The following is an 11,631-nucleotide window of genomic DNA, read 5'->3' as shown; positions in this document are numbered from 1 at the left end:
ATATGGGCTATAGCCCATGGTCCAAAATGATGAGAAACGAGGCTAACTTTTTTTTTCAAAATTTCAAAAAACATGGGCTATAACCCATCGTTTTTGTCATTTCGTCATTTTTTTCAAATCCTCAAAAATGATGAAAAACGGCGCGCTATAGTATGCCGTACGATATGGGCTTTAGCCCATGGTCCAAAATTATGAGAAACGAGGCTAACTTTTTTTTTCAAAATTTCAAAAAACATGGGCTATAACCCATCGTTTTTGTCATTTCGTCATTTTTTTCAAATCCTCAAAAATGATGAAAAACGGCGCGCTATAGTATGCCGTACGATATGGGCTATAGCCCATGGTCCAAAATGATGAGAAACGAGGCTAACTTTTTTTTTCAAAATTTCAAAAAACATGGGCTATAACCCATCGTTTTTGTCATTTCGTCATTTTTTTCAAATCCTCAAAAATGATGAAAAACGGCGCGCTATAATATGCCGTACGATATAGGCTATAGCCCATGGTCCAAAATTATGAGAAACGAGGCTAACTTTTTTTTTCAAAATTTAAAAAAACATGGGCTATAACCCATCGTTTTTGTCATTTCGTATTTTTTTTCAAATCCTCAAAAATGATGAAAAACGGCGCGCTATAGTATGCCGTACGATATGGGCTATAGCCCATGGTCCAAAATGATGAGAGAAACGAGGCTAACTTTTTTTTTCAAAATTTCAAAAAACATGGGCTATAACCCATCGTCTTTGTCCTTTCGTCATTTTTTTCAAATCCTCAAAAATGATGAAAAACGGCGCGCTATAGTATGCCGTACGATATGGGCTATAGCCCATGGTCCAAAATTATGAGAAACGAGGCTAACTTTTTTTTTCAAAATTTCAAAAAACATGGGCTATAACCCATCGTTTTTGTCATTTTGTCATTTTTTTTAAATCCTCAAAAATGATGAAAAATGGCGCGCTATAGTATGCCGTACGATATGGGCTATAGCCCATGGTCCAAAATGATGAGAAACGAGGCTAACTTTTTTTTTCAAAATTTCAAAAAACATGGGCTATAACCCATCGTTTTTGTCATTTCGTCATTTTTTTCAAATCCTCAAAAATGATGAAAAACGGCGCGCTATAGTATGCCGTACGATATGGGCTATAGCCCATGGTCCAAAATGATGAGAAACGAGGCTAACTTTTTTTTTCAAAATTTCAAAAAACATGGGCTATAACCCATCGTTTTTGTCATTTCGTCATTTTTTTCAAATGCTCAAAAATGATGAAAAACGGCGCGCTATAGTATGCCGTACGATATGGGCTATAGCCCATGGTCCAAAATTATGAGAAACGAGGCTAACTTTTTTTTTCAAAATTTCAAAAAACATGGGCTATAACCCATCGTTTTTGTCATTTCGTCATTTTTTTAAATCCTCAAAAATGATGAAAAACGGCGCGCTATAGTATGCCGTACGATATGGGCTATAGCCTATGGTCCAAAATGATGAGAAACGAGGCTAACTTTTTTTTTCAAAATTTCAAAAAACATGGGCTATAACCCATCGTTTTTGTCATTTCGTCATTTTTTTCAAATCCTCAAAAATGATGAAAAACGGCGCGCTATAGTATGCCGTACGATATGGGCTATAGCCCATGGTCCAAAATGATGAGAAACGAGGCTAACTTTTTTTTTCAAAATTTCAAAAAACATGGGCTATAACCCATCGTTTTTGTCATTTCGTCATTTTTTTCAAATCCTCAAAAATGATGAAAAACGGCGCGCTATAGTATGCCGTACGATATGGGCTATAGCCCATGGTCCAAAATTATGAGAAACGAGGCTAACTTTTTTTTTCAAAATTTCAAAAAACATGGGCTATAACCCATCGTTTTTGTCATTTTGTCATTTTTTTTAAATCCTCAAAAATGATGAAAAATGGCGCGCTATAGTATGCCGTACGATATGGGCTATAGCCCATGGTCCAAAATGATGAGAAACGAGGCTAACTTTTTTTTTCAAAATTTCAAAAAACATGGGCTATAACCCATCGTTTTTGTCATTTCGTCATTTTTTTCAAATCCTCAAAAATGATGAAAAACGGCGCGCTATAGTATGCCGTACGATATGGGCTATAGCCCATGGTCCAAAATTATGAGAAACGAGGCTAACTTTTTTTTTCAAAATTTCAAAAAACATGGGCTATAACCCATCGTTTTTGTCATTTCGTCATTTTTTTCAAATGCTCAAAAATGATGAAAAACGGCGCGCTATAGTATGCCGTACGATATGGGCTATAGCCCATGGTCCAAAATTATGAGAAACGAGGCTAACTTTTTTTTTCAAAATTTCAAAAAACATGGGCTATAACCCATCGTTTTTGTCATTTCGTCATTTTTTTAAATCCTCAAAAATGATGAAAAATGGCGCGCTATAGTATGCCGTACGATATGGGCTATAGCCCATGGTCCAAAATGATGAGAAACGAGGCTAACTTTTTTTTTCAAAATTTCAAAAAACATGGGCTATAACCCATCGTTTTTGTCATTTCGTCATTTTTTTCAAATCCTCAAAAATGATGAAAAACGGCGCGCTATAGTATGCCGTACGATATGGGCTATAGCCCATGGTCCAAAATTATGAGAAACGAGGCTAACTTTTTTTTTCAAAATTTCAAAAAACATGGGCTATAACCCATCGTTTTTGTCATTTCGTCATTTTTTTCAAATCCTCAAAAATGATGAAAAATGGCGCGCTATAGTATGCCGTACGATATGGGCTATAGCCCATGGTCCAAAATGATGAGAGAAACGAGGCTAACTTTTTTTTCCAAAATTTCAAAAAACATGGGCTATAACCCATCGTTTTTGTCATTTCGTCATTTTTTTCAAATCCTCAAAAATGATGAAAAATGGCGCGCTATAGTATGCCGTACGATATGGGCTATAGCCCATGGTCCAAAATGATGAGAAACGAGGCTAACTTCTTTTTTCAAAATTTCAAAAAACATGGGCTATAACCCATCGTTTTTGTCATTTCGTCATTTTTTTCAAATCCTCAAAAATGATGAAAAACGGCGCGCTATAGTATGCCGTACGATATGGGCTATAGCCCATGGTCCAAAATTATGAGAAACGAGGCTAACTTTTTTTTTCAAAATTTCAAAAAACATGGGCTATAACCCATCGTTTTTGTCATTTCGTCATTTTTTTCAAATCCTCAAAAATGATGAAAAACGGCGCGCTATAGTATGCCGTACGATATGGGCTATAGCCCATGGTCCAAAATTATGAGAAACGAGGCTAACTTTTTTTTTCAAAATTTCAAAAAACATGGGCTATAACCCATCGTTTTTTGTCATTTCGTCATTTTTTTCAAATCCTCATAAATGATGAAAAACGGCGCGCTATAGTATGCCGTACGATATGGGCTATAGCCCATGGTCCAAAATTATGAGAAACGAGGCTAACTTTTTTTTTCAAAATTTCAAAAAACATGGGCTATAACCCATCGTTTTTGTCATTTCGTCATTTTTTTCAAATCCTCAAAAATGATGAAAAATGGCGCGCTATAGTATGCCGTACGATATGGGCTATAGCCCATGGTCCAAAATGATGAGAAACGAGGATAACTTTTTTTTCAAAATTTCAAAAAACATGGGCTATAACCCATCGTTTTTTTCATTTTTGTCAAATCATCAAAAATGATGAAAAACGGCGCGCTATAGTATGCCGTACAATATAGGCTATAGCCCATGGTCCAAAATGATGAGAAACGAGGATAACTTTTTTTTTCAAAGTTTCAAAAAACATGGGCTATAACCCATCGTTTTTTTCATTTTTTTCAAATCCTCAAATTATGAAAAACGGCGTACTATAGTATGCCGTACCATATGGGCTATAGCCCATGGTCCAAAATGATGAGAAACGAGGATAACTTTGTCTATGTAAAGCGCCTTGGATAAAGGTGCTATATAAATGCACCATTTACTATTTATGACAATGTTTACTAAGGTAATAAAATCAAGTGAGTCATGGAATGTCTCCTGCAACCAGCACGATGCGTTTTAGGGACTTCCTTATTAGCTTCATTAAAACAATGAAGTCACACAAAGCACTTATCCATTCTTACAGATCTATTTTATTTTATTTGATATATTTGTAATTTTCAGGACACTTTCGGGACGGTAGCACCAGCATTGTGTTCTATAGGGATGGGAACCTACAACCAGAAGTAGTAACTAAGTACATTTACTGTACAACTTTGAGGTACTTTACTGGAGTATTTATTGAATACTTCTACTCCACCATACATCTCAAAAGCAAATATTGTACTTTGTTTTACTCCACTACAATTATTTGACAGCTTTAGTTACAAGTAAGAATACAAAAATGTACAGCATCAACCACTGAAGCCTTTTTTATACTTCGGCCATTTGCAAATAGCCAATCTACAAGATCTCAATGTGACACACTGTGACACGTTGTGAGCTTTTAGATCGGTTATCTAGAAAAAGAAAAAGAAGTAGGCTACACACAAGCATATTGGCTAAAGGCATCGGTATCAATCATATCATATCAATTCCCATCCCTGTCAAAACAGGAGGTTCTATGTTGTTTCAATCAGGCAGGATTAGTGCATCACAGCATTTATGGATATTAGGTACGTCAAGCAGACAATCAATCAATACATCAATCCTAATAATCTATGAATCAATCAGACATCTGTAGATCTCATGTACATCGAAGACAGAAACCAAGCCAGTGGTTCTCAAACTTAAAAACTTAAAATTCAAGGACCACCATAAATAATTTGGGAGAACCACTGAATTAAGCTGACATCATCACCAGAGGTTCTCAAACTATGGGTCGGGACCCCGATGGGGGCGGGATTTTTTTCCTTCTTTTTTTGGTTAATAAGGTTCTGGCAACAGATATACTGTAGGCTATCAATGCGTTTCCATTTACATACTTTTAATCTACGTTGTAGACACAATATCAGCAGGACTTAGTTTAGAACTATAAAATGGGGGTCTTAAAAAGTTTGAGAAGCTCGATCTGTCTCAGCGTCTTGTCCGACACTGACATTATTTCTTATGGTACAGAAGCACCTCAGTCGAATACTGGATGACTACTGGAAGGCTATATTATTTGACTTATATTGACCCTATAAACAATTTTGTATTATTTAGTATATGTAAGGTTTTGCCCACTCAAATGTCAGATTATAATCCCCACATATCCTACAACAACTTCTGCGAACAGACTTTACTGTAGTAGCTTTTCATAAATGATATTTGTACTTAGGCTGTCTGCTGTCATGAAAGTTTATAGTTAGAGAAATTCAAAGACCAGCCGTCTGCTGTCCAGCCTCTCCCACCCCTCACTGGGGAAAATGCTGGGAGGAAAATAGAAACGGGGTGAGTCATCTTGTTACCCCTCAGTCAATACATGTATACTGGATATCAGGGGTCTTCAATGTTTTTTTTTTAAGGACCAAGGACCTCCCCCCTGCTGCATAGGTTTGGTTTGGTAGGATGCTGTGTGTATGCGTTTGGTTTGGCAGGATTCTGTGTGTATGCGTTTGGTTTGGTAGGATGCTGTGTGTATGCGTTTGGTTTGGCAGGATTCTGTGTGTATGCGTTTGGTTTGGTAGGATGCTGTGTGTATGCGTTTGGTTTGGCAGGATTCTGTGTGTATGCGTTTGGTTTGGTAGGATGCTGTGTGTATGCGTTTGCTGTATCAATTATTATAATTAGGGCTGTGAATCTTTGGGTGTCCCACGATTCGATTCTGATTCTTGGGGTCACGATTCGATTCAAAATAGAAACTATAAACTGAAGTGACTATACTACAGTAACTTGAAAATGACTGAAGACATGTTTACTGTGATTAGGGTAAGCTTACATTTCATATCACAAACACCATGTAGTGAAAACTCCTGTAACTGTAACCAGAAAAAAAAAATCTGGTTGGAAATTATGAATCGATTTTGAATCGTTCATAACGGGAATCGCAATTCTAATTCGAATCGATTTTTTTTGACACCCCTAATTATAATGTTGTTATTAATAGTGTATTTATCATGTGTGTTAGTGCATTAAGACAGTTAATATGGCTTTATTCGATGTGAATGGTTGTATTAATTACGTTTGTATGCTGCTTCTTTGCTAGTTGAGGTTTACATACTTGCATGCGCGTGTGTGTGTGTGTGTGTGTGTGTGTGTGTGTGTGTGTGTGTGTGCGTGTGTGTGTGTGTGTGTGGGGGGGGGGGTGTCTAGAGGATGACACAGCAGCAGGTAGCAGGGTAGTCTGAGCTGACGTGGTTTTCGTTGCCATAGACGTGATACACATGACTGTCTCCCTTCCACTTATAATGGACCTTAGTGATGGGAATCAACTCCACGGTCTGTCTCTGGAGAGAGAGAGAGAGAGAGAGAGAGAGAGAGATAGAGAGAGAGAGAGAGAGAAAGGGGGGGGGGGGTCTGGAGTCAGTACATTACACTACAGTATATCAACAATTAAATGCATTCCAATTAGTTTCCAATGTATCCGTTAATTATGCCTAATTTCCTCCCCACACCCATTTCTGTGTTGCCACTGCTGGCTCACCCTGCCAGTGAGGAGCCCCCACCGGGAGGACATACTGTTGTACCCTACAGGCTCACCCTAGCTGTCAGTGAGGAGCCCCGACCGGGATGATATACTGTTGTACCCTACAGGCTCACCCTAACTGCCAGTGAGGAGCCCCCACCGGGAGGACATACTGTTGTACCCTACAGGCTCACCCTAACTGCCAGTGAGGAGCTCCCACCGGGAGGACATACTGTTGTACCCTACAGGCTCACCCTAACTGCCAGTGAGGAGCTCCCACCGGGAGGACATACTGTTGTACCCTACAGGCTCACCCTAGCTGTCAGTGAGGAGCCCCCACCGGGAGGACATACTGTTGTACCCTACAGGCTCACCCTAGCTGTCAGTGAGGAGCCCCCACCGGGAGGACATACTGTTGTACCCTACAGGCTCACCCTAGCTGTCAGTGAGGAGCCCCCACCGGGAGGACATACTGTTGTACCCTACAGGCTCACCCTAACTGCCAGTGAGGAGCCCCCACCGGTTGCACGGTGCATTCCAAACCCCCCAGACTCCAGGCACTTTACCACTGAATCACACTAGATCCTATTATAGGTTCACTCAACTTCTAAGGGGGCTAAGATTTGAAACAAAGGTTATTTATGGGCAGCCAGACATTCTCACAGTGAATTCATAGTTATCTACCTGTTGCAGGATACGGTTGTCCTGGGCGTATTTGGTTTGGTGTTCTTGAACCATTCGCTCCGAGGCCTGAGAGATGGCTGGGTCTGGGAAGCCTAGCACCGGATACACCTGGGAGGTCATGCACAGCAAAACAATCACACAGTGAACACAAACCCTCTTCAAAGTAGAGATGGATTGAAATGGAATTGAAATGAGGGGTCATACACTGCTGCCCAGTCTTTCCTTTTTCCTCTGTAAATATAGCTAGTAAATATAGCTATTAATATATTCAATCAATCTTCTACCATATTTTTGTGTAGCTTTGTGACCAACTAAAGTGTGATTCACGAGAAACTTTCATCAAATAAATAAATAATCGATTCAATATACTAATGTTGGTCAATAAAGCTTGGAATGGTTTAGGGTCAAAAAAGAATTAGCAGATCGACAAGCTCAAAACTTGTATATTAGATGTTGTGTTCTGCCTCTCAGCCAAATGAAGCGTAGTATACAGTACCTGTGAGTGGGATTGAAATGTTTGTGTAGCCTAAGCAAGATGATTTGGCATTCCGACGCATCTCTATAGAGCGTCGCAGTCCCGCCCCCTTTCCAGACCTGGAAAATAATTCCCTGTTCATTTTCCTCACAGACTTTTCAAAAAATATGTATTTTGTTCGGCCCAAAACATTGTGTTTATTGTCATGATTTGTCACGAATCAAGTTGGCTTTGTACGCAGCCGTAAACGTCTTTAAATAAATACGTTTTTAAAAGTCTATGAGGAAAACGGGGAATTATTTTCCGGGTCTGGAAAGGGGGCGAGATTGCGACGCTCTATTCCAACTACACGGCTTGTGTGTGTGCGTGCGTACCAGGTACTGGTTGATCCTAAACAGTATTTTTCCGGTCACATCACTCAGCTTGTCAGGCTCCAGACCACTGTTCTGTTGTACAACAAAGTCCTCCAGTTGGTTAGTCCTGCATGCAGAAGGAAAGGACAAAAATACTCTTGCGTCATGGTGCGCAGTGTTGTTTTTGGCAGCAAATTTCTATTTTAGTTCAGTCATAGTCTTTGGACTTTAGTCACATTTTAGTCACCTGGAATGTTTTAGTGTTAGTCTAGTTTTAGTCGACTAGGTGTCATGCGATTTTAGTTGACAAAATCTCGTCTCCATTTCGTTTCCGTCAGTGAAAAAGGTAGTCGACGAACATTTTTCGTCTTAGTTTTAGTCGACGAAAACAACACTGGGTGGTGCGCAGGATTCAAACTCATAAACTGTGACTTTTTCTTTCCTTATAATTTTTGTCCCACGATTTTGCAACCCAGTTTTTTCACCCAGTGTCAATTTTCTAATGTAATCCTGGGCGCTACACTTCCTCTGCCAACCTGGGGGGGCAGCGGACTGACCTCATGCCTCCTATGCATGAGGAGTCCAAGCTGCTTCTTTTCACCTGACAGGGGGGAATTTCCATGGCCAGGTGTATTGCATGGAAGGAACACGTTATTCCGACCAGTTCCTTTCCCCTCCATCAGGCTGGCCAGGGGGAGGTAGTTTTAGAGACCAGGATTACTGCATGTTTTTGTGAGGGTACCTACCCTAGGGGATACGGGGAGAACATGCAAACTCCACACAGAAAGGCCCTTTCGCCAACCCCACCTCGGGTATGGGCACTGATGACGACTCCCCAGTGAGAATCGAACCCAGGACCTTCTAGCTGTGAGGCGACAGCACTACCGACTGTGCCACCATAAACTGTGACTTGGTGGTGCGTGGGATTCAAACTCATAACCTTGTGTTCCAAAGGCGACAGCTCTACCGAATTAGCTACCCAGACACATCAGAGAGAATCATGTCAGGAGAGGACTACAGCCTCGGGTGCATTCGTTCCGCTTTTTCCACTTACACATACTGGTTTCTCACATGAATTGTAACACGTGTGTGCGAGTGTGTGTATACCGAGTACTGACCATTCCACTTTCAGGTTGATGTAGGTCAGTAGTTGCCTCTTCCCATCACATGTCTTGCAGTCCTCGCAGCCTCGCCCCTGACAGTCTGAGCACCTACGCGCACACACACATACACACACACACACACACACACACACACACACACACACACACACACACACAAACGGATAGTTGCTTTTAGTTCAAGTAGACAACATTTTCAGCCGATAACAAAATAGCTCTGCAGTCTTTTAGAGAACTGGACTTAAATTAGAAATGTAGCCTACTGTAAAATGTACCACTTTTTCTCTCGCCAAAAATAGCCGATTGACAAGCTCTCAACGAGACGCATTGTGAGCTTGTAAATCTGCTATTGTTTTGGCTAATGTTCCCCCCCAGATATGGACGCTGGGGTTCATGTGGTTAACATTAATTTGAACACCAAATATCACAAAATGAAGAGATTACCAGCACGCACGTCTTTCAAGTGAAGTGAAATCCTCAACAATGACAACTGCTCCTTTGGGGTGCAGTACTAATTTCCGACCAGTCATTGGTCCGTCAACGACAACCTACATCAAACCCTAACCTAACCATAACCACAAGCATGGAGCAGCGCATGTTCACCAACCTTAACGCATGTTCGCCAACCTTAATCTGGTCGTGTTACGCATGACGGACCAATGAATGGTCGAAAAAGCATACGGACCCCCTCCTTTGGAGTATCTTGAAAACCAGACCCACCGAGAGCTGTCAAACTCATTCTTCCACCTTGAGCTATCCTAGGGTTATAGGCCGTTTGGGACTGGGTTATAGGTGAGACATCCTAGTAGTCTTATAACCCATTAAGACAGAGGCTACAAATGTCTTCTGAATTATAGCAGTTAACTGAAAAACGTATGTTGCTATAGTGGTGCTCAAACTTTTTCATGCCAAGGACCCCCACAATGATATGTATTTTGCCGTTGACCACAATCTCAAAGTATTGACAGCTCAACAGCTCACTTTGTGTGGGGCACGAAGTGACGCGCTATGAGCTTGTATAGCTGCTATATATTGTTGAATAGCCGAAGTATAAAATATGGCTAAAATCTAAAAGATGGCACATTATGAGTTCCTGGTTTTTAGTGGTCAGGGGTTTTAGGTGAGTTCTCGGTGGCGAGTTCAGAAGCAACTTCACAAGATTATTTTGGGAGGCAGTGCTAATTTTTGTCTTACACACCATTTAGTTTTAGCCCTATTTAGTCATCTGAAATGGTCTTAAGGGCCTTTCAAATGTGAAGCGATATAACTATAGTTCATTTTCAATGAGAGCTGCGTGTTTTTTTTACTGGGGAGCAGTTGTCAACAAAAGTAACACCGTTGGGAGGTCTGCAATTTTGTCTTTAGTGGCTTATCTCCAAACAATCCAACAGTAGAAGTGATTATACTGTTGGGTTCTTGTTTAGAGGCGATGAAAACTATACAAGAACTTGCGTTAAGACTGTTTTACATTTCACCATATTACAGGGGTGCACATTACTATTTTGGGCTAGTCCTCAAAGGAGCACCTGGAGATGTAGCTTGGTGCGCACAGCATTCCTTGTTTAAGTAATTCCAAAGTGTGTACATTGTTTTAGTGACAATGTTTTGGTGACAAGATGCATGGTTTTCATATCTAAATATGGTCGCTAACGTCTAGCGTTGAGTCTGAACAAATCACCTTCCCTTTCAGTTCAAAAAACTTGTCATGGCAGCTTGCTTGTTTACAATCGAAACGTACTTCCTCTATCTGACTTCTTCAAAATAAGAGCCACTTGTAATGATTAAGTCAACACTAGTTTTATTTCTAAGTTCTACTTACAGGAGTCACAGGACGTTAGGCACGTTGAGTTCCTGCCTGGCAGACTGTCAGGAGAAGGACTGTCTAACCCATTTAGACCTGATACGATTCTACAATTGTCTTGACAGTATTCTGAAAAACTCCCATGTTTCCAATTATATGTAATTGGCCGCCAACCCCCATCGGAAAATATGTTGTTCCAGGGACCACCCCCCAGAAGCAAATATTTTAGTTAAAAACGCTCTGAAAGAATATAATCCAAGATTCGCACCATTTAAAAAAAATAGCAGACCTACAAGCTCGTAGCGTGGCACTTCGAGTCGTGCTATGAGCTTGTAGATCTGCTATTTTTCAATAGCTAAAGCATAACATAATGCTACCAAAAGGGGTTCCCGTCCAGAATGGGTTTTAAATTCCTGTCTCAGCTGTACGCAAATGCGCCTGGCATGCCTTTGATCTGCCGCGCCTCCAACATGTTCACGACCACGCATGGTGCACTTACACTTATGTGCAGCCCTGACCATATATACACTTATACAGGCTATCTGCACATTTCTAAAGTGACAATTTAAGTACTTTTTTAATACCTCTAAAATGAAAATGAAATGAAAAAACAATAGAAAAA

General features: G+C 40.5%; 1 protein-coding gene across 2 annotated transcripts in view; it reads right to left on the bottom strand.

Moving 5' to 3' along the window:
- Positions 1-4,126: 4,126 nt before the first annotated feature.
- The window catches only part of LOC308336248 (protein SSUH2 homolog), a 114,035-nt gene continuing 106,530 nt past the window's right edge, over positions 4,127-11,631 (bottom strand). For both annotated transcript variants that reach the window (XM_080793555.1, XM_080793554.1), the window contains 4 exons: positions 9,206-9,298; positions 8,109-8,214; positions 7,260-7,367; positions 4,127-6,396 (listed from right to left, as the gene is read on the bottom strand). In XM_080793555.1, the coding sequence (XP_080649681.1) occupies positions 6,259-6,396; positions 7,260-7,367; positions 8,109-8,214; positions 9,206-9,298 (445 nt within the window). In that variant the 3' untranslated portion in view covers positions 4,127-6,258. The remainder of the gene's footprint in view (positions 6,397-7,259; positions 7,368-8,108; positions 8,215-9,205; positions 9,299-11,631) is intronic.

This window comes from Protomyctophum bolini, assembly GCF_963924005.1.
Source record: "Protomyctophum bolini genome assembly, chromosome: 2".
NCBI lineage: Eukaryota > Metazoa > Chordata > Actinopteri > Myctophiformes > Myctophidae > Protomyctophum > Protomyctophum bolini.
This window is presented reverse-complemented; position numbering and strand designations above follow the sequence as displayed.